The following is a 24,557-nucleotide window of genomic DNA, read 5'->3' as shown; positions in this document are numbered from 1 at the left end:
CAGGCGAGGCACTAAGATAGAGAAGGTCCCTGGGAATCAAGCAGTTAAATCTTCTCCTTGCCAACTACCGTAAAGTCAGGAATTTTTATGTCATCAAGATAAAATGTACCTGGCTTTTCTTGCTGAAGAGCTGCCAGCCATTGGTGTCAAACTCTTTCCTTTTCTTGTCAATGCTTTCTTGCTTTAGGTATTGCCTAAAGGTATTGGGAAAGAATGAAGTGAGCTGCAGAGAACACTTATGACTGCTGCTACCCAAAGGATGGAGCTGACAATCCTTAGGAAGAGTTTTCATATATGCTTCTGAGGAAAATAGTATATAATGCTGGGTGGGGTATCCGTAGACTGCCAAACCTCTTTGCAACTTCCACAATTCATGCCCACCATTTGTCAGCCCAAGAGACACATGACCTCTGCCTCTGACACCCAGGCTCCTGCTACCTACTGTTCCTCCTGAGGAACGAATTTGATTCTTTTCCATATAAAATGGTCCTTTAGAACTCAATCTAATGGAAGACGAATGTTTCTCTAGCAATATCGAACTACTTATTTACTATTTTTAGTCTTGAGTCGCCTGTGCAAAAATTCAATCCAAATTAACAATTTGTTGAGTGCATACCTCATACAGAGCACTCTTCATAAGTGCAAACTGCTCACTATTCTGGAACCTACCTACTGGAGTGGTAGTGAGGGTTAAGCATTTTGGAACAAGAAACAGATGGGGTATACAGATTTGCATTTTGGTTCAGTTAAGCCACCAATTAGTAGGACCTAGGCAAAATAAAATCATTCTGTGGGTCTTGGTATTTTATCTGAAAAATTAAGAGGTTGGATTAGATGATTTCTAAGTAGTTCCTATATTGATATGTTTATACCAATTATATTTTAGTGCACTAGGACAGTAATTGTTTGCATTAAGACATATATTTGGTATTATTATATTACTATTAAACTTTACTTACTTAGAATAGAATACTCTGTGTATTCTATAATTATACAAATTTCTTTTAAATATCCATTCTTACTTAATATGAAAATCTCCTTTATTAATCAGTCCACTGACGGTATAAAAGAACTGAGTTCAACAGCTGGAAGACAACATACACTGACATTGAACTCTTCTATCCTCAGCTTCTTACTTACAAGAGGATCCTGCAGGCTTCGTTGTTTATCCCACCCATAGAGTCGTAATAGGTAATATTCTTCTTTCTAAAGTCTACAACCTAGGAATAAAAAAAAAAAAAAAATCTCTGTTGATGACGTGAAGATGACTGGTTTCTCAGCTTTTCCCTTCCCTGGAATCTTTTGCCAGATTTCCTGTGAAATCATAACAAGTTTAATTGATTGATACTTTGCATCATACCATGCTTAATCTGCAGAAGACAGAGCACAGGCGAATCATTTACACAGAACTACAGTGGGGGCTGATTGACTGGTAGGCCCATTAACTGCCCTAAAACCTTTTTCTATATTCAGAGTCCCCACCTACAAAGTGGGCAACAGTGAAGACACAACATGTTCTTCAAAGAATATGAGTTGAGATCATTTTCACAGTTTCAGAAAGACAGTAACAGATCCTGGGTGTTGTTTATTTACCTAGAGAATTTTCTTTGGCTTTTCAAATGTAATTCACAATAGACTGTAAGATAACTCTTACACTTTCATTAATACTTTAAGCTAATATATTCATGTTTTCAGAGTCATGAAAGATACTAAGTATGCAAGGCAAGTCATGATTAGCAGAAAGTAACAGTCACAGGATCAGAATTGGCAGCATCATTAAGAAGTCACTTTTTATGCAAGTTTTGACAAATTGAACTAAGGTTTTATTTTGATTCTCCTGCCTTGTAGTTTATTGATTTCTTAAAAATAGTCCCAAAATTATGAAGCATCATCTCTCTAAGTAGAAGTAAAAGAAATAAGGGGTTAAACTAAAAAGTCCTCTGTAGGAATCCCTCTACAGGAGGGACTTATAACTTCTTTTTAAATATTTCCAGAAAAGGAAATTCCATAGCTTTCTTAAAAGTTTTAAGTATTGATCTATCTGATTTTTAGGCAAGTAAATACTACCCTCCTTTTAATCACCCAGTGAGGATGCAGAACTAATACTCACTACTCTGTGTATTCTATAATTATATAAATTTCTTTTAAATTTTATCAAAAACAAAAGGGTACTCACAGCAAGACACCAGTGCACTCCCAGGTGAATGGGCACCAAAAGAATGTCAACAGAAAATACATCCACTTTCTTTGTCCAGCGTTTCACAGCCTGGTAACCAGCTGTTTTTAACTTAGTGAAAAAAAAGGTATTAAATGCATGGACACTTGGCAACCCCTTCTCTTTACTTCGCTCCATCAGCATATTCATGTAGAAATTGATGATCTGTGGGAAAAAAGTTACATGTATTAAAATAGATACTCAGGCCTTTCATAATCGTTGTGTTCTATGAAAGAAAAGTAGCCCTGGCTGGTGTGGCTCAGTGGATTGAGCGCCAGTCTGCAAATCAAAGGGTCGCCAGTTCAATTCCGTCAGGGCACATGCCTGGGTTGCAGGCCAGGCTCCCAGCAGGGGGTGTGCAAGAGGCAACCACACATGATGTTTCTCTCCCTCTCTTTCTCTTTCCCTTCCCCTCTCTCTAAAAATAAATAAATCTTTTAAAGAAAAGCAGTTGCTGTATTGTAGAACATATGCTATTGTTTCCTCCTCATTCAATTAAGACTCTAACACCCAACAGCTTCATGTCCCTATATCAAATTCTGACTAGAAATGAGGAGGATTGAGGTGGTTATAAATAGTGAAAACAAAAAGCCGAGATTATATATACAATGGGGTGTATATATATATGTATACATACATACATACATACATACATACAATGGGGTTGGGGATACATATGACCAGATGCTGGCCAGAAGATTGAGGATTAGGTCAAAAGACTGCAGGATGAGGAGGAAAGGATACTTGAAGGTGAGACTGGGAGGAAAACAAGTGAAGGAGGACAAGCAGTTTAATAAAGTACATCAGTAGTTACTTTAACCTATTGGCACTATGTGAGCAAGTTAAATAAATCCTGAGGTTAGTGAGAGTCTAGTGTGAACAAGGCTAAGACCAAGAGTTCAGTTCTTATATGTGGGTGACCTGGTTTTACCCAAAGATAGAAAACTTTGCATCAATGCTAAAGACTGTCTTTTAGCCCAAAAAGCTATCTTGCAGAGGCAAGTTGTTTTGGTTTCAAGCAGATCTGAGTGACAGGATAAATCATCAATTACACTGGACAAAACACCTATAAACTGACAGTAGCTCAGCAATGTCACCTTTTATAGAGGCACACTTGAATGCAGTATAAAAACCTATATAACATGAGACCTGACAGTAAAGTCACAAACATGAAGATTAAAATTCTCCCCAGAATCTAAACAGTTATTAGCTTTCTCATTTTTGTTGATTCCATTTATGCCTTCAATGTCAAGTGTGAGTGAAAAAAATTAAAATGCTTGATATAGGAGATACGTGATTTTTTCCATAATGTGTTCTCTAATAGTGACTATGTTGTCTATGGTTCCCTTAGGTCCAGGACTCCTCGGTACTAAAGTCAAAGTTAGTGGGCCGGAAGTTACTGCATCCTTACTTTATGTGGTCAGATGAGGCCAGGCCAGTGTCTGTCAACTGCAAGGAATGAATGGGCTAACTGATCCACACCTTGGAAATATGACTAAGAAAACAGGCACATTTTTCAGAATGCTTTTTGGGGAATGGGAAAATGCCCCCGGCCTTTGACAAATATTTACACATTAGGATGCCAGAGCAATGAGCTACTGCCCAACAGTAGGCAACTACATACCCGGCAGGCAGCAGGGACCACTGCCAAGAACACACCAGAGCATGGTCTAGACGAGAGAAAGGGCCTATAGATGAGGATGCCTAGGCAGCTGCAGGAAAACCACACTTGCCATGAGGCAGAACGAGCTGGGGAAGGGAAGCTAGGGTTGAAGACAGACACTCTTCTGTCTGCATCTCTGAAGACTGAGCAACAGGCCCAGCAGGCCAAAAGGACTCAGATTGCGGCTAATTTTCTGTCTAGTGTGATGCCCAATAGATAACTAGAACTGTTACTTTAAATAATGATAATGAATCAAGACACAATTAGGATTACAGGTTTCTCAACCTAGGTTTCCGATCTAAACCTGCCCCCAAGGATAATGGTGTTAATAATACTCCTAGGAACGAAAGCAGCCATGAATACAGGACGGTCTGCCCAGCAAGCACATATTTCGAGGCTATAAACTACATTATATAGTGAGAAAAAGCACGCAAGAAGGCATTGATTCCTCTGGTATTCTACCCATCCCACAATATTAGCCATGCAATGAAGCTAAACCCTTCAATCCAAGGGGTGAAGTGAACAGGCAGATGACCTGCCAGTCACTCTAAGACAAACCTTCCATGGGGCAGACAAATTATATATTTTAACAGGCAAGAAGGACTCATAGGGAAGATGGAAGGAATCAGGCAGAGAGTAAGGACAGTAAAGCACATGATAGCCACAAAGATATTTCTTCCCCAGGTGCCCATAAAGGTAATTATAACCTTTGGGATAATTACCCTGAAGTAAAAAAAGATGACATAAATGAATGTCATGCTACACATGACTATCCTAATTTTTAGGAGGAAAGAGTTCTGAGACCAATGAAGTTTAGCTGGACTTAGCCAGGGTTGCTTGGTTGTTGTTTTTTTTTGTTTATTTTTTATTTTGAAAGGGTGGAGTATAAGGCTAAAGACTAACCCAGATGAACAGAAACAGACCTGGCCGTTGAGAATACCTAATGCTGTCTGTTTCCTTTAAGAATCCCTCTTCCATTGCTTTAGCTCTGCCTCCAACAAATGTTTCTCCACTGAGAGGGAAATGGCCTCCTCCAAAGTCAGCTTATTAATTAGTTCTAAGAAGTAATGTCGGTTCTTTTTCATTTCCCCGGTATCCCAGTAGGAGGGAGTGTGGTGGCTTCAATGTTCCCTCCCATTAGCTAAGAATGTGTAATCTGACATCTGAGGCAGAATTTAAACCCAAGTTTCTCTCCTCAGGTTTTCAGCTATTACTCTGTCCAAACCAGGAAAATTGCCATAGTTCGGCCAATACGCAATCATACAAAAAAAAAAAACAAAAAACAAACCCACAACAAAAACAAACCTAAGCTAGGAATTAGAGAACAAAAAGAATCCTACATGTCATCTCACAGAGGAGGGCTAAAGATTAAGGAAAAAGAAATGAGAGAAGGGATCACAGTGCTTAAGATGAAAAACAAGCAGTGATATGTCAGAGCATTTGCTTATATTTTGTGAAGACAAGGGTCCCTCCCCTCCCACGGCTAGAGCCTGTCTACACGTAAGATTCTCTTAGCTCCGGATTTCTGAGTTCCCTTTGAAACAGGGAGCTAAAAGTAGCAAATCAGCCCTGTACCTACTGTCTGTCTTGCCAATATATCAGCACCTGAAGATGACCACCAGTGTTAGTCCACTTGTCACTCTTTCTGGGACCCACACTTGCCTCTATTTGCTTGCTGTGGCTCCTGGTGCCTACGGAGCTGCCCTTCCTGCTGCCTTCACAGCCTTGGCCATGAGCGCCTGCTTGTCTATGCAGTCCTGTTTTGGGGTAGGACAGCTGTTTATAGTGTCTTGTTCCTTTGTGATTTTATTTGAAGAGCTGCCAGGCCGAAGCTGAAAAAAAGCTTCTCTTTAAAAGAAAGCCCTACAATGTTTTCAAACTAAGGACTCAATCCTTTCCTCTGTTACCACAAGGACTTAAATGGCCACTACAATTTGCATCTTCCTTCTTGCCCAGTAAACCAGCCAAACTATTGTTTTCTCAAGCATTGAGAAGTAAAACATCTCACTAACAGTAGTCTTGACTTTTAACCCTTCTCAAGTTTACATTCTGAACCCTTCTAATTGGCTTAGAAAAATATGTTCTAGGAGTCCTGGGCATGGACTCCTGAGCAGGGACCAATACAACTTTTAGGGGAAACAAAGCTGTTTTTCCTATTTTACCTCTTTAGATTTTTCACCTTGATCTTCCATTCTGATTTTTAAATTAAATCTATCCTAGCCAACCACAAAGCCCAAAAGAATAACCAAGCAGCAGCACTTGAGTATCAAGAGCCAGAAGGTCATTCACTTCTAGATTTAACCTAATAATATTATAAAAACTAAAACAGCAGACTTCAGAAAAGCAATGTGTATTGTGTCCCTCTCTGTGAACATGTACGCAGAATTTTTCTCACATGCAAATTTAATCAGCAAATTATCAGAATTACTGCTAAAGTTTTAGAGAAAGACAAGTAATGGGTACCTATTTTTATGGAGTCATGACAACTGTTAATTAAAATTCTTGGTGTTATCCTACATAAATCCCTGGTTAATTAAAAGGACTAATTCTATTAAGAGACACTTTAAAGAAGTACACTATAATGATGTGGAATCTACCAATGACTCACATTAGAAACACTAAAATTTCCATTCTCATCATTTTATTCCACAAGAATGCAGAGCATATGGTAGACCCATCATATTCCCTTAATTAATTTATCTCATTGTGCCTAGCTTTTTCCCTTCTTAAGCAATCAGATTTTATTCCCTAAGGAAAATTTATTCCCTGTGCTAGGTTTGTCTAGATGGACTTAATATTTTACAAGCTGTTTCCTCTCTTTACTGAGCATCACTTAAACTAATCTCCTCCTTGGAAACAATTAGAAAGCTATTACCACTACCAATTCCCCATCTCCATCAAAGATTTGTGTTCTGAAAGTCAGAATGCTAGACAAAGAGTTACGTGCTCTGAATCTAGACACTAATTCTCCAGTAAAAATCAGGTGACCTTGATATATGAGGCCTGTCTGGAAAAAGTCCAGCCATTGTTAATATAACAAGAACCATTTTCGTGACATTGTTGTAACCTGCCAGCCAGGGAGAGTGGACTGGAATGCACATGCATGAACAATGTGGATTTTACTTTACTAGTCAGTGGGGGCAGTGGATGCCATTGAGTTAGCATGTGTACTATGTGGCGATTGCATTTAAAATGACTGAGCAAGCAGATCAACGAATCTGCATCAAAATTTGCATTAAGCTTGAACATTCCTCCACAGAGACTATTTGGATGATTCAGAAGGCCACAGCTACGGTGATTGGCAGCTTCAGCATGACAGTATGTGTGCTTGTGCATCAAGTCTCACGCAGAGTTTTTTGGCAAAACATCGAATCACACAGTGACTCAGTCCCCCTCCAGATCAGATTTGGCGCCTTGAGACTTCTAGCTTTTCCCCAAACTAAAATCACCTTTGAAAGAGAAGAGATTTCAGACCATTGATGAGGTTCAGGAAAACACAATGGGGCAGCAGATGGCAATTAGGAGAACTATGTGAGGTCCCAAGGTGCCTACTTTGAAGGGGACTGAGGTATCATTGTCCTATGTACAACATTTCTTGTATCTTGTATCTCCTTCAATAAATGTCTCTATTTTTTCATAGTACATGACTGGATACTTTCTGGACAGACACGTACATCCCTTGTAAAGTCTTCTTACTTCTCCACTATCAAGGAAGAATTCTTTCTCTATACACAAGGCTACTGTGATGTTGAATAGCTAAGACATCTCTTTTCTTTCAAAGAAGAGCCTTTACAAAATAGGCAACTAAGTCTTCCTGTAGCTGTGTCATTCATGTAGTTACAGTCTGCTATGTAGATGGTACCTTAATTGCTCCTGCACCCATATTTGTTACTGGTCTTTTCCTCATGGCTTTTCCCCAACCAGTAAAGTTAGAAATACAGTATTCCAACGAATTCTAAGAGTCTAATGCTTTTGCATTTTGGAAACAACCTCTACATGGTGTAAACCCCACAGTGCCTCATTTTATTTCCACTTTAACTAATCAAGTGTCTTTCAGAGATATTAAAAACTGAAAGCATTTCCACTGTCCTTCATTCCTTTGTATAAGTTGATTTTACTACCTCATGTTTTCATTCTGCCTGAAGAACATCCTTTAATATTTCTTATGGTACAGCTCTGCTGGTGATGAATTATTTCAGCATTTGTCTGTCTAAACAGTATAGCCTTCTTTTTGAAAGATATTATTTGCTGGGTATAGGATCCAGGTTGCCAAATTTAAAAAAATTCCTTCAGTATTTCAAAGATGTAACTACACTGGCTTCTGGCCTATATGGTTTCATAAAGCTCTCTGTCCCTCTGTATATAATATGTCTCTTTTCCTCTAGTTGCTTGTATTATTTTTATCTTTTTTTAATGTTTTTTAAAGTATTTTTAAAAAAGATTTTATTTATTTTTAGAGAGAGGGGAAGGGAGGGAGAAAGAGAAGGAGAGAAACATCAATGTGTGGTTGTCTCTCGCGCATCCCCCACCAGGGACCTGGCCCACAACCCAGGCATATGTCCTGACTGGGAATCGAACTGGTGACCCTTTGGTTCACAGGTCGGTGTTCAATCCACTGAGCCACACAAGCCAGGGTTATTTTTATCTTTTTAAAATTATATTTCATTAATTATGCTACCACTGTTGCCCCAATTTTCCCCCGTTTGCTCCCCTCCACCCAGCCAACCTCCTCTCCCTCAGGCAATCTCCACGCTATTGTTCATGTCTGTGGGTCATGTGTATAAGTTCTCTGGCTACTCCATTTCCAATACTGTACTTTAGATTCTCATGGCTATTCTGTAACTACCTATTTGTACTTCTTAATCCCCTCACCAATTCACCCATTCTCCCCCTCCTCCCTCTCATCTGGCAACCATCAAAACGCTCTCTGTATCCATGATCCTGTCTCTGCTCTTCTTGTTTGCTTAGTTTGTTTTTTAGATTCAATTGTTAGAAGATAACATATTTTTTGCCATTTTATTTTTCATAGTTTTGATCTTTTTCTTAAATAAGTCCCTTTAACATTTCATACAATAATGGTTTGGTGATGATGAACTCCTTTAGTTTTTTTCTTGTCTGGGCAGCTCTTTATCTGCTCTTCGATTCTAAATGATAGCTTTGCTGGGTACAGTCATCTTGGCTGTTGGTCCCTGCTTTTCATGACTTTGAATATTTCTTGCCAATCCCTTCTAGCCTGCAAAGTTTCTTTTGAGAAATCAGCTAACAGTCTTATGGGAACTCCCCTGTAGGTAATGGACTTCTTTTCTCTTGCTGTTTTTAAGATTCTCTATTTTTAACCTTTGGCATTTTAGTTATGATGTGTCTTGGGGTGAGCCTCTTTGTATCGGTCTTGTTTGGGACACTCTGTGTATCTTGGAGTTGCATGTCTATTTCCTTCACCAAATTAGGGAAGTTTTCTTTCATTATTTTTTCAAGTAGATTTCCAATTTCTTGTTCTTTCTCTTCTCTTTCTGGCACCCCTATGATGCGAATGTTGGACCTCTTAAAGTTGTCACAGAAGTTGCTTACACTAACCTTGTTTTTGGGGGGGATTCTTTTTTCTTCTTGCTGTTCTGATTGTTTTTGCTTCGTTATATTCCAAAACATTGAGTTGATTCTCAGCTTCATCCACTCTACTGTTGTTGCCCTGTAAATTGTTCCTTCTTTCAATTAGTGTATCCATCATTTCTGACTGTATCTTTTTTATGCTGTTGAGGTCCTCACTAAGTTCCTTGAGCATCCTTAAAACCAGTGTTTTGAACTCTGCATCTGCTAGATTGCTTATCTCCCTTTTGTTTAGTTCTTTCCTGGAGTTTTAATCTGTCCTTTCATTTGGGCCATGTTTCTTTGTCTCCTCATTTTGGCAGCCTCCCTGTGTTTGATTTCATGTATTAGGTAGAGCTGCTATGACTCTGTCTTGGTGGCCTGGCCTAATGTAGTTAGTAGGTGTCTTGTAGGGTCCAGTGGCACATCCTCCCCCTTACCCAAGCTGGGTACTTGAGGTGCGCATTTTATATGGGCTGAGTCCACCATCCTCTTACAGTTAAGGCTTGACTGCTGTTGGCAGGTAAATGGGAGGAATTTACCCAGGCCAGTCGGCTGCAAGGACTGGCTGTGACCACTGACACCCAACTTCTGCACTCCATGGAGGATCAGCTGTGGAGGGGCAAGGTGGTGGTGCTCCAACATGGTCTGTAGCTATTCACAGGTTTTGTAGGCTCTGGCATTTCCCAGGGCGTGCAGGCCAAGGTCAGCCCCTACCTGTGTTCTGCCTGGGACCATCCTTCCTGAGCTATAAAGCAATCTGAGATGGCTGCTACTTGTGCTGGGTGTAGCAATTCCCAGTAAAAACCAAGCTGTGAATCTAGGCTGGCTGCTTCTGGTGCCAGGCCTGGGGTCATTTAGCATGAGGTACGTGGACCAGGGATTTACTGAGTCCAGCTGTTGGTTATTTGAGAGGATTTAGGAAATTGTGAAGCATGATCCAAGACCAGCCATTCATATGGAAAAGTCATGGTTAACACTTTTGGTGGGCCCATAAGTTTGGTGGGACAGAGTCCCAAGGGATCTTCAGGGAAGGGCAACAGTATTAGCCAGGTTGATGGAGTCTCAGATATGGCATCCGCCTGCCAGCTCTGTGGCTGTGTGGGGAGGGCTCAGGAGAGGGACAATGGCCTTTGGTGTGTGCCTCTCTGTCTGGGAAAAAGCTGCCCTCTAGCTCTCGCCTTGATGTCAGACACTTCAGTACTTCCCTGTATGCCACAGGTGCCATTCAAGCTGCTACCCCCAGTGCTGGAGCTCAGAGGGAATGAATCTGAGTAAGTCTGCATGTGGATTCTTTAAGGGCAACTGTTTGGGACTCCTGGAGTTTCTTCCACTGACTCAATCCCTACTGGTTTTTCCAGCCAGGAGTTGTGGGGACTTATCTTCCTGGCACTGGAACCCCAGGCTGGGGGTCTGGTGTGGAACTGGGACTCCTCATTCCCAAAATATCCCTCCTGAATTTTTATCCACCACATGTAGATGTGGGACCAACCCATTCCACATCTCCACCCCTCCTACCAATCTGGATGGATGTGGTTTCTTTAATTCTGTAGTTGTCAGACTTCCATTCAACTTGATTTCTGATGGTTCTGAGTGATGGCTGTTCTATATTTTAGTTGTAATTTTGATGTGGTTCTGCAAGAGGCAAACCCTTTTTACCTATGCTGCCATCTTGACCAGAGGTCTATTATTTTTCTCTTTATTGCTGGTTTTCAGCAATTTAATTATTATACATTTTGGTGTGGTGTTTTTTATACTTGTGGTATGCTGAATTTCTTGGATCTGTTGCTATAAATTTTCAAATTTGGAAAATCTTCCACCATTGTTTCTTAATTTTTTGTGACAGCCTTTACACCACATCATTCCTTCAGTGACTCCAATTACATGCTTAGATTCCCTGATATTGTCCCACAGCTCACTGATGCTCTAGTCATCTTTCTTTAGCCTTTTCTGTGTTTCACTTGGATAGTTCCTTTGCTCTATCTTCAAGTCCATTCATTTCTTTTCTTCCACAGGGTCTAATTTACTGTTTATTCTGTATCTTCTATGTTTTAATTCAGGTATTGTATTTTTCTACAAGTTCAATTTATGTCTTCTTTAAATATCTTCCATTTCTCTTCTTATAACGTCTATTTACCTTCCTCAATGTATGGAATATGTTTATAATATCTGTTTTAGTATTTTTGTATGTTTAATCTATCACTTTTGTCATTTCTGGGTATTTCTAGTGAATTTTTTCCCCTTGTAATAAATTGCATTTTCCCCCCACTTTGCATGCCTGGTAATTTTTGACTGGATGCTGGATACTGTGAATATCATGTTGCTGGGCTTTGTTTACTAGAATTTATTGTATTTCTTTAAATATTGTTGGGCTTTGTTCTGTGATATAGTTAAGTTACTTGGAAGTTTCAAGCTTTGTTACCAAAGTTCCAGAGCAGCCTTTATTCTAGGGCCAGTTCAGCACCAATCCTGAGGCAATACTCTTCTGAGGACTCTAAATAATCAATACCCTTTGACTTTTTCATTCTTGCTGACTGAAACATAAACTATGCAAGGCACCTGTTTTAGCTCTGAGGCTTGTTCTTACTCCTTCGTCCTTGCAGTTCCCAGCCTCTACTAGTTCCTTCCAGAATATATACAGACAGGTACTCAATGAAAGATTTAAGGAGGGCCCTCTGCACACTTCTGGAGCTTTCTCCCTCTACAGAAACTTCCCTCCAGTATTTGACCTCACAAATCTTAGCCACTTTAGTCTTCCCAAACTTGGAACTCTGTCTCCTCAGAGTGTCAGGCACTGCTAGGTTTTACCAGCTCTCTGCCCTCAATATACCACCCCAGTAAACTAGGCAAATCATAGACTCATCCCTTTCATTTCCCTTCTCTCAGGGATCACTGTTACCCAATGTCTGAAAATTGCTGTTTTCATGTTTTATCTAGTTTTCTAGTTAAGATGAAATGGTTAATCTAATCTATTTTATTCTATCATGATCAGAGCAGAAGTCAGATCCATTTACTTGTATGCCATGTATTTCTAAGTTTACCTGATGCCTTATAAAACAACTTTTAGGCCCTCTAAGCAGCAGAATCATCAGGCCATAAAGAGAAACACAAAGCCCAAAGCAGTTTTCTCCTCAAGATGTTTAGTCTAGAATCTTAAGAGTTGGATTCAAAAAGTTATCCAATTCAATCTCCAGGAATTAACACATACTTTCTAGTATTGATACCCGTTTAAAAATATTTCTATTTGTTTCTTCATTATAACTTTCAATCTACTTTTGCAACTAATTCCTCCTCTCTTTAACCCTGTTTCCTTTCCTTTAGATATTTATATTAATAACTAATCACCAGACCCAGTAGAGAAACCCCCACCTACAATGTCCCTGATGTTACTAGCTTTCCTTTTGGATTCTTTACAAGGCAGCCAGTTTCCACATTTCATTTCCGAGATGTTTCATTTTCTTATTAGTAAGATAAAATGTCAATCCTGTCCATAATTAGTTCTTTGACGCTATACAGAATTTAACCCATACAAAAACTCATTCATAAAAACATATTTTAAAGCCTATCGTATGGCCCTGGTCAAGTGGCTCCGTTGGTTGGAGCACCGTCCCACGCACCGACAGGTCATGGGTTTGATTCCTGGTCAGGGCTCATACCTAGGATGCAGGTTCAATCCCTGGTTAGAGCGCATACAGGAAGCAACTGATCAATGTTTCTCCCTCACATCAATGTTTCTCTTCCTCCGTCCCTCCTACCCTCCCTCTCTCTCTCTTCTTTTCTCTCTAAAAATCAATGAACATAGTCTTCGGTGAGGATTGAAAAAAAAATGCCTATTGTATGAACAGGCACTGTGGCATATTCTTCTTCTAGGAAAGAGACCAGAGAAAGGGTAACTTAATGGCTTTCTGTGCATACCCAAATATAAACTTCTGGATTTTATTTTCCTTATAAACTAAATTTGGTCCCTTTCACTTCTAGGATTTTATAATTCTTGTCTCAAAAATGGTAAGAATAATTTTTCAGTCATCTTATTTTGAAGAAAGTTTCAATGCACCCTATACAACTGACAAGAGATACAAAAAGAAGAGAAATGGTTATTAATGAAAACATCTATTTGAGGGAAGGAAAATAGGACTAAAGAGAGGACAAATTACTTGCAGAGAAAGACGGAGAGTTCACAATTGAGAAATGAAATTAAGTATTTTTAAATGAGTACAAATACTTAAGGATACCTACTAATTCCTTATCAGAATGTTAGCTTCTAACAGGCAATCACTTTAAAAGCCTGAGACATAAGGTACTTTGAAAATGGTGCTTTTTAAAGTGGTTATCATCATCATGGACATGTGAATGGGTACTTGCTTTCAAGATTACCATTATTCTAGGGTGCAGGCCAGTGGCACAATGGGTAACATGTCTGACTACAGATCAGAAGATTCAACATTACCATTATTTTGAATTCAGAAGACAAGCACTTCCTACAAGTTAGGGTAGGTTTGACAGAGATAAAGTAAAAGAATAATCTTTCCTTCCCCTCATTACTTCTAATAATGTAATTTCCATTAACTTTGCTTGCTAAAAATCCAACCCTTGATGGGCCCAGGGAATGGAAAATATGTCCTGATGAATGCTGTCTCTGTAAGGGATCTTACTGAGGTGACTGCCACAGTAAATAGCAAGAACTCAGTGCATATGCTACTCATTGCTGCCCCCTAGAAGGTTCTGCATAATTTACAACAAACAGGTTACATTCCTGTAGAATAACTGACCCCAGCCCACTTAGCAGCAGCAGGCAAAAAATGGCAGACCATAGTTTACTGTCTCCAAATCAAAAACACTTAATTAGTGGATACTTTTGACTGTCCTTGATTTTCATTTTGCCCCTTGATTTGGTAAGCTCCTTTTTTTTTCTATTATTTGATCCAATGTTCTCATACCACTATTCTGAGCCAAAAGAACCATGGTGGTTTCTCCTAAAGCAAAACAGTATCAAACATACCTTCCTTACTATTCTTGGCCAAAGGTATTATTCATGGAGTGATAAAAATTTGTATCTTATAAATTCATGATTGGCAAAGAGAACAGGGCTAGTCCAGCTGGCTCCAGAAAAAAATCAACACGTTGGACATGAAATATGGCTCTCAAAATCCATATCTCTCATCCTAAAACAGGATCCAATTTAAAATTCTGAGATGGTATGATATAATACATAAGATACATAATATAATGCATTGCTGCTTGGGTATAAATCCTGTCTCTGCTACTTACTAGTCATGTAACCCTACAAGTTTCTTAACCTTTCTATGCCTTGTTTCTTCATCTATAAAATAGAGATGATAAAATTACAGAATCTACTTCCAAGGGTTGCGGTGACCATTACGTGAAAAGAAAACATAAAACACTAGAACAGTATCTAACATCGGGTAAATGCTCAACAGATGTTAGCCAATATTATTATTGGGTTGGCCCAAAAGTTCGTTTGTTTTTTTCCGTAAGATGACTCTAATAGTGCTTAGTTGTCTTTAACTTCATTTGAAACAATTCTGTTAGACTGTATTGTGACAACTGTCATATCAGCATGCATTTCAAAAATACTTATCAAAATAGGTCAATTTTTGTGTAGCCATTTTAATTTTGAAGATGGAAGAAAATACACATTACTGGCATATTATGCTTTATTATTTTAATAAAGGAAAAAACGCAAGTGAAACACAAAAAAAGATTTGTGCAGTGTATGGAGAAGATGCTGTGACTGATCGAACATGTCAGAAGTGGTTTGCAAAGTTCTGTGCTGGAGATTTCATACTGGTTGGTGCTTCATGGTCAGGTAGACCAGCTGAAGTTGATAGCGATCAAATCAATACATTAATTGAGAATAATTAATGTTCTACCATGTGGCAGGTAGCCGACATACTCAAAATATCCAAATCAATAGTTATTGGTAAAAAAAATATGTCTTTTATTTTATGAAAAAAACCATATGGGCTTTTTGGCCAAACCAATATTGGAAGTTCCTTAGCAAACAAGACTAGAATTAGGTATCTAGACTACTTATTGCTTTCTACACTGAGTATCTAAAAATCCTCCATAGCTGGGAAGCCTGAGCACACCCAAAAATATCGGGCAGGAATGTTGCTAGTGGACCTAAAATGGGAGGCAGGTACTAAGGAAAAAATGCAAGCTATTTTCTTCTTTTGCTGTGAAAATATCCTTCTAAAATAAAACAAGCTCCTACAGGTATATGACTAGGACACATCAGTTTAAAGACTGTAGAGTAATCAAGTTACTTAAAATAATTAGAACTCTCAAAAGCTGAGGGCCATTACTTTTTTTAACTCAATATATTAAATATTTAATAATGTAACTTTTTCAATGTCAGTTTTAAAAATAGGCTATATTAGAAAGCTTATAACTGATAACCTAAGTGACCTCGAACAAGCAGAGATAGAAGGGGAAGTAGAAATGGAACTGTACATGGAAAGTATTCCTTCATACTACAACTTGGTCAGCTATCAAGTATTTTCTCTGAATATGTGAGTTGAAGGGTAAGTGCCTTAAAGACAGTGACAATACTAATGAGTAAATGTCCTCTCCCTCAGTGTCCAAAATGTCAATATATAAAAGGTAAATCGGCAGCTCTCAGACTTGAAGTTAAATCAGACTTTAAAGCATATAAAAATCACCTGGCATTTTTTTTTTTTAATGCGTATCTCTACCACACTGCTTCATATTTATTAAGGAGAACTGAGAAGCCTGTGACAGCTGATTCTGAACCAGGCCATCCATTTAGAGAAACAGTGAAATAATGCCTTTAGTTTTATATATATAAATTGAAAATATATATAAATAAATATTTTTTAAATATTTCATTTTTTTAAAGATTTCATTTATTTTTAGAGAGGGGGGAAGGAAGGAGAAACAGAGGGAGAGAAACATCGCTGGGCCAGAGAAACATCAATCAGTTGCCTCTTGCATGCCCCCAACTGTGGACCTGGCCTGCAACCTACACACGTGCCCGGACGAGGAACAGAATCAGTGACCTTTCTGTTCACAGGCCAGCATTCCATTCACTGAGCCACACCAGCCAATGCATGCCTTTAGTTTCCACTTAATGTTCACTTACTGTTTGAAAATAAAAATGGGTGCAAGATTACCTCATCATTGAGCCAGTTCAGATGGTTTAGAGTTTGGATATCTTTGCGTGTAATAGTCAAGCGGAATGCTTCACTTAGAACTTCATCCTGGTTCCCATTACGAAATACATTCTTTATTTCTTTCTCCATTTCCTAGAGAACCAAGAGGTATTGGAGATTTAAACATACATTGCTTCAGACACACCTCATTTCTCACCAAGCCCCACACATTCCCAGACTATTTATTATTAAGCAACTGTGTACTTCTAACATTTTGCTATCTGTTCCTTCCAGAAGTCATCTTCGATTGCATCCTATCCCGCCTTGTCCTCCCTTCTCTCTTTCAGCACAACAGTTCAGACCTTTGTTTCATGTTATTCCTGCTATCAAATTTTCTAAGACTATGAGAAGATCTAATTATATTTTATATTTTTGATCCAATTTCCTGAGAAATAGAATGTTTCCCAAAAAGTAGGAAGGAGGTAAAGGTAGTCTCTTTTAGATACATTTTCCTGGATTTTTCTTTTGTTCTTTTTTAATGTAAAACATGGAATTCAGCACAACCATATGTGTTATAATCACCAACTATGTGAGTTTTTCAAACAAAAGACTAAATTAAGAAACAGATTACTTTAAAATGTATATAGACCTTATGTACCTTCTGAATTTTATACCAAGTTTTTATTACTTACAAAAATAGTAAGCTTAGCTTACTGAACATGAAATGAAACACAAATTTGTTAAATGCTTTTCACTGAAGTTGCAAAAAGCCACCCATAATTCTTTCCTCAATGTTCAATAATCATTCAAAAATAAAACCAATATTGGGCTGTAACACAAATGAAAGCAGGAATATGCAAAACAACTTTTTACTTTTTTTTTTACTTTTTTTTGGTTAAGATTTATTTATTTTTAGAGAAAGAGAAAAGGAGAAAGTGGGAGAAACATTGATCAGTTACTTCTCACATGTGCCTTGTCCAGGGACCTAACCCACAACCGAGGCATGTGAGTTGACAAGTAATCCAATCGCTGACCTTTCGTTTTGTGATCCAATACCCAACCAAATGAGCCACACTGGTCAGAACTAAATTTTATTTTTCAATTACAGTTTATATTCAATATTATTTTATATTAATACCAGGTGTACAGCATAGTCATTGGACAATCATATACTTTACAAAGTGTTATAACCCCCCTCTCCTGATATTGCCAGTACCCACCTGGCACCATACAGAATTACAATATTGACTATATTCCCTATGCTGTACTTAACATCCCCATGACTATTCTGTAACTACCAATTTGCTTCTCAATCCCTTCACCTTTTTCATCCAGTCCCCCAACTTCCCTCCCCTCTGGCATAAGCAATATAATTTAAATACCACAGGCTCTGTTATTTTTATGTTTTAAGTTCATCTAAAGCATTCTTTCTAAACACAACACTTGCTAGTGCAGAAATTTATATTACGTAATTTACCTCTGTGATTTCAGGAAATTCATCTTCACTATCAGTTAATTTACGACCTTTTTTTTCTGCTTCTTGGGCGATTGTGACAGGGATCTCCTTTTCAAGAGGTACACGAAGGCGCAGTTCCACTGAATCATGTACTGATTGTTCCTGTTCCTGCAATCTCTGAAAGACAGAATTTGAGAATAAGTGGGATAAAGAGATATGTTCTCTCTCTATGTAAACTGAGTAGTACTAGCTGGATAGATCAATAGACAGATAGACAGATAAATAGTAAGTACATACAATGCTACGGTACCGTATTTTCTTGCAATTTTAACAGCTTTGACCCCAAATATATGTAACCTTTCAAATTAGTTTCAACTTGGATATGCTATTTAATTATAACCTTATCCCAGTTTTTTTTTACCTGGTTTTGAAGCTGTAATGCCAGTGCCTTTTGCTCTTCAATCTGGCGCAATCTTTCCCGCGCTCGAGAATCATAAACACTAGTTCTAGAAAAGGAATGTGACATAAATGCAAGACCACTCTCTTAGCATCAGCTCATTATTGATGTACATTGAGCAATAAATATAAAACTCTCATATATGAAGTCTAAAATCCTTACACTAACAATGCTACAATTGTATTGAGGCAGAATGGAACCACATGGTGTTATTGAAATTATTCTGTTTTTACTGAAATGATAAAAATTAGTTTCTTGCCAAATGTGAACAGATGACTTTCATGGATATTTGTAAATGTGCAGTCTTTTTTTTCATACTTCTAAGATTATGAGAAAATTAAGCTTTATTTTGGAAATCCAAAAATGAGACTGAATCCCAAAGGAGAAAACATAAAACATCATTGAAGTTTTAATTCAAATACTGTATTTATGAATCAAAGGAACAGTATGGGTCTACTTTTTCTTTAAAAAAAATCAAGACCTGAGGTTTGGATAATTTAAAGTAAGTTCTTAAAATTGAAGACTAAGAACTTTTGGTAATTCTGTAAACTCCAGAAATAGAAATTGGTCAATAAGTTAGTTTTATCCATGTGAAAATAAGGGCATTTATTATCCTCTCTGAATAATTGCTAATTTTGAAATATTTCTCCAACTCAAGTTAGCTTCAACAACTGTTACAGATTTAATAAACCTGAGCATTGAAATGTCCTAACACCAATAGAATTTTAAAACCCAATAACTGAAAAGTTGTCTTATAAGCAGCTATAAATAGGGAGTTTTTACTAACTATAGATAGAATGATTGGTTAATTGTTTTCTTCTAAATGAAATTAGGATGTGATGGAGAAGGAAAAAATGATACTAAAATTAATAACTTACAATTCTTTGATCCACAGCTCTGCCTGGAAAAAAGTAGGACTACGGGTGGAAAAAGAAAAATGTGACAAATGAACAGAATTATGAGAAAATTCAAATATTGTTGCCAAGAAAAAATCAATCATTTAACAATTTACAAGAATGCTTTAGAAGTATGGATAACTTCAAAAACCTAACTTACATAAAATTGTAATTGGGAACTAAAGAAATACAAATAAGTCATTTGCATACATATTTTTTTCATAATAAAATACTTTATTGATTGCATTACAATTGATTCTTACAGAATGCACTCCTTAATTTTTGTCAAACTTCTGTATCCATAGCAACCTTTGGTGGCAAATGACAAGTAAGTACCAGTCCAACATGCAAGGTGGTTGATAGTTTCATTTAAGTTAGCAAGATGAAAGTGAAACAACAAGGACACAAGTAACTTGACTTCAGTCCTTTGTCAATAATAATGTGAGCAGCTTCTTTGTTGAATCAGGTAACAGCTTTTGAATACTAGAAGAATTTACTTTCAATCTACTGTGCTATTCACAATGTAATCACTGCACACACAACACACTTTTAATTGGCATTACTGACATTTTCTCCATTACTTTCTTAAGACAAGTCCATCAACAAAATAACAAGTTAAGCCTTGATTGGTGGTGTGGGAATTTTCTGTTATGTAAATGTTCCCACCATGGCTCATTTCAACCTACCAACATGATATCGCTGAATGTGGAGTTAGGAAGAGATGTGCAGTAGCACATCATTCTGCAGTATTTCCACCACTCAGCTATGATACCTTAAGAACATAGATAACAGTGAGTAGAAAATGATGACTTTTGAATACTTATCTTTGTTTTCAATATAATTGTAAGTTTATAGAATTTAATTTTGAAATAATGGCTGTGTTTAATAACCAGCTCTCAAAATTCTATTATCTCTTATGAGTTGTGAGCTGGCTCCAACCCACTGTGAAATAAGGCTGAGATTTCTGAACTTGCAGACAGTTGACTGGGTTATGTCCCTGCTTTTATGCAGAAGTACCAATATGATATTCAGGTACATTTTCAGACACACACAAAATGCAGCTCCTCTCAACAAGAATATAGCAGTAATTTGCCTGGCAAACATGTCCTGCCCCTGGACATCAGAGTAAAGAGGAATTCCTAAACAGATGAGGTCAGACCCTCATAGAGTCATTTATGACTCATGCTCTTTGCCAGCTCTGAGTTTTTGCATCAAGAGATATTCTGACAAATGAAGCTACCTCTCTTGTGTCTCATCCTACTGATTTCAGCAAAACTGTTTTTGTACTTGGTGGACATTCTCCAGTCAAGAAACCCTTCTAAATGCAATTGTCAAATTATTGTTTCTTACTTTTCTACTTGCTTCTATACCTGTACTATAGTTAAAAAAATGACTCAAAGTTCAACAGAGAAATTGTTTAGCATAGCTCCTTACTTGCATGAGAGACCAACATTATGTGCAAGAGTACATTGCTTGTCAAGATAATACATTAAACTAAAATATTACTCTCCCCAAATGTTTCAGACTGATAGCTTTATTAATGATTTAATCAAACCTTACAGGTTTTTAGACTTCTTGTCAGTCTACTTGAATCAAAATATATTTAACCAACAAACAAAACAGAAACAAAGTCAGAGACAGAGAAAACAAACAGATGGTGGATAGGTGGGAGGGGGTTTGGGGGACAGACTGAATAGGTAAAGGGGTTAAGAAGTACAAATTGGCAATTATGAAATTGTCATGGGGATGTAAAGTACAGCATAGGGAATATAATCAGTAACACTGTAATAGCTATGTATGGTGTCAAGGGGGTACAAGACTTATCAGGGGAATCACCTCTCAAGTTACATAAACGTCTAACCACTATGCTGTACACCTGAAACTAACACAGCATTGAATGTCAACTACAGTTGGGGGGGAAAAAAGCAGCTTGACATTTTTAAAAAGTGTATTTGCAACAACAAAAATATATATATTCAACCAAACTGAAGCTGATACTGAAAATCCCCACCAAACAATCCATATCAAACAGCTAATGAGTCCGTGAATGAACCAAAGCAGAAACTCAGCAACACAACTCCATTTCAAAGGTCAGAGATCAATTCTATGCCAGTCACAGGCATGTTAACTCTACTTCTTAGGGCCTTTTGCTCTTCTCAAACTCTCTCATCTCCTTGCCAAGCCCTAACTGAAGGATCTCTCACAGAAACAAAAGAGTAAACTCTTTTTCCAAAGAAAATTTTAGATATGTAGAACAAAGAAACAGAACATCAAGTTGGGAGTTAAGAGACCTAGAACTCCTGGGGCTGTCCCTGATTAGATTGTCACTTTGAGCAAGTCATTTCCATGAAACTTAATTTTAGGATTTATAAAATCTGGAGATTAGAGTCCCTTTCAATTCTTAAATCTCTACACTCTGTCCTAGTGAAGGTTAAAAAAAAAGGCTCAGAGGGTATCCCTTCTTATTGCTCCTTAGCCTAACTTGAGAATTAGTATTCTTAATCATCATAAGGCTGGAGTTTCACAATGAAAATACTATTCTATTGTCTCCCACCATCACCGAGGTTAATAAAGGGAGAACATAAGAGGATGTAGCCTATCTCCTTGGTGCAGTGAACAAATGACGTAACAACCAACACAGAAAGCCACAGAGATCAGTGGTAGCAGTAAGGAGCTACTTAGTGTATGATACTAAAAACATGAGAACACATTTACTGTACAATATAAAAAGTAGACGAGAAATACCCAGAAATGCATAATATTAGGTCATGCTATTCCCATTTGTTTACTTCCTATATTAGAATATAAACCTCACAAGGACAAAATTTGTCTTTTAATTTACTACTGTATCCTCTGCACCAAAAACAGTACCTGGCACAGCAGGCATTCAATATTCATTAAACAAATGAATACTGTAAGGGACAAGCACGTCTCTTCAATGGATTGGGTATCTCCTGGCTTAGGAAAGCAAAATCTCTTTGCTTTTCAAAAGGATTATATATTATTTCTCATACAATTGAAGTATACAATAACTACATCTGCTTACCGAACACATACGTAATGTTCAATGTGTAAAACTCTGCTGTAGGTGTATTATAATACGTATTAAGTTTCATGATAATCCTCATATATTAATTAAACCTCAATAATAGATAATAAGGAATTATTTATTCATATGATACAGAAAAGGAAATTGAACCAGGATTAGAGCCAATTCCAAAGACTGTGTTCTTCTATTTTGTAAAGTGCCTTTTAATAAACCAAAGCATCAAAGCAAAATGAAGATGATGAGCATTTGAACTACTCAAGAAAGCACTGCAGGCTTTCTAGGAAATTCATTTATTTAACAAAGATTTATTTGCTAAGTTCCCATGATGTGTCAGGCACTATGATTGGCCCTGGGTGATATGCAAAGGTGTTAGTAACCAACAGGGTACAGTGACAGAAATGCTCAAAGGAAAGACTAATGCTACCTGGAGAAGTCAGAGAAAAACTAACATCTGAGATAGATTTTAAAAAGCAACGTAAGAGTTTAACAACTGAATAAGGAGAAAAAAGGAATTCCGGGAAGAAGGATCAGAATGTAAAATAGCACAGAGACATGAAATGGCATGGCATATTCTGGGAAATAAGGGCAAATCCTCATTGCTGATAGAGATTAAGAATAAAGAGCTAGCCCTGGCTGGTATGGCTCAGGTGGTTGAAGCGTCATCCTGTGAAACCAGAAGGTCACAGATTTAATTCCCAGTCAGGGCAAGTGGCTAGGTGGTAGGTTTGGTCCCCTAGTTGGGACATGTACAAGGGACTACCTATGGATGTTTCTCTCCCCACCTCTTGTCCTCCCTTTCCCTGTCTCTCTAAAACCAGTGGGCATTTCCTCAGGTGAGAATTTAAAAAAAAAAAAAAAAAAAAAAGATAAAGAGTCAATCAACCAAGCCTATGAGAGTAACCACCAATTTCCATAAAGAGCACTATCCAATCAGTTTTGCCCAATATACCATTTCTCCTTCCATCTCATTCTTCAGCTATCTGGGAATAGATCGAAGAGAAATCTTCCAGAAAGGAAAGGCAGACTTAATAAAACAAAACCATTACAGAACTGAAAGCATTCTTTAGATGAGATCAACTTTCTCCCAAGAAAGAATACCTATTTTTGTATACTACATGTGGAACACTTTTATAAGTGCTTTATCTGTAAGTTAATCTTCACAACAATTCAACAGTAAGGTATTAATACTGGCAGTTTACTGATAAGAAAACTAAAATTCAGAAGGGTAACTTGTCCAAAGTTACGTGAAGCCTAGAAAAGACAAGATCAGAACTTAGGTCTGGCTCTAAAATAAAATAAAATAAATGAAGAATAAAGAATCCAAACTGTAAAGTGTTCTTGAGAAACAATAACAAGTAGAGAATTGTTTAAATATCTTAAGTTTGGAAATGTAAAGGGGAGTTTCAAAGAAGTAGGGAGGGCAGAGATGAGAAAAAAACATTTTATTACCACTAATCTTCTTTATGGAAAACTGATACTATTATCACCCTAGCAGTTAACTTTAAGGCAATACATGGGAGACACAGCAATCTAAGTAGTAGCCTATTGGATCACAGAAGAAGAAGTACTCGATACCACCCAGAGGAGTCAAGTTTCATGTAGGAGATCACATCTGAATTGAGGCTTAAGAAAGCAACTACTGCCAGACAGACAAGTTGAGGTAGGAAGGATATACCAACAGGAAGAACATGGACTGTGAAGGTAAGAAAATACATTATCATGTTAAAGTTTAGCATATAATAAACATGTGAAAGAGTCCCATATTTCCATATGGCTCCTTCTCTCACTTGCCGTGTCTCTGAACTGTCACCTTATCAGAGACTTGCCATGACCATCCTAGATAAATAACATTTACCAGTCTATTACCCTGCTTTATTTTTTTCACAGCATTATCACCACCGGGCATATGTGTTAGTTTATTTATTTGTTTACTATTTGTCCCCCACCCCTCCCCTTACTTACAACTAGAATGGAAGTTCTTTTTTTTCTTATTAAATGAAATTTTTTAAAAAGACATTATTTATTTACTTTTAGAGAGAGGGAAGGGAGATAGAAAGAGGAGAGAAACTGCAATGTGTGAGAGAGATATCAATTGGTTGCCTCTC

At 37.6% G+C, this 24,557-nt stretch overlaps 1 protein-coding gene across 1 annotated transcript in view; it reads right to left on the bottom strand.

Annotated features, from left to right (window-relative positions):
• The window catches only part of SENP1 (SUMO specific peptidase 1), a 57,342-nt gene that overhangs the window by 1,962 nt on the left and 30,823 nt on the right, over positions 1 to 24,557 (bottom strand). The window contains exons 10-16 of the mRNA XM_054591178.1: positions 19,386 to 19,424; positions 18,472 to 18,556; positions 18,072 to 18,227; positions 16,616 to 16,747; positions 2,177 to 2,380; positions 1,141 to 1,220; positions 110 to 194 (exon numbers count right to left, since the gene is read on the bottom strand). Of these exons, the coding sequence (XP_054447153.1) occupies positions 110 to 194; positions 1,141 to 1,220; positions 2,177 to 2,380; positions 16,616 to 16,747; positions 18,072 to 18,227; positions 18,472 to 18,556; positions 19,386 to 19,424 (781 nt within the window). The remainder of the gene's footprint in view (positions 1 to 109; positions 195 to 1,140; positions 1,221 to 2,176; positions 2,381 to 16,615; positions 16,748 to 18,071; positions 18,228 to 18,471; positions 18,557 to 19,385; positions 19,425 to 24,557) is intronic.

Source organism: Pteronotus mesoamericanus, unplaced genomic scaffold, assembly GCF_021234165.1.
Source record: "Pteronotus mesoamericanus isolate MK-2021 breed Mesoamerican mustached bat unplaced genomic scaffold, CSHL_Meso_final scaffold_21, whole genome shotgun sequence".
NCBI lineage: Eukaryota > Metazoa > Chordata > Mammalia > Chiroptera > Mormoopidae > Pteronotus > Pteronotus mesoamericanus.
This window is presented reverse-complemented; position numbering and strand designations above follow the sequence as displayed.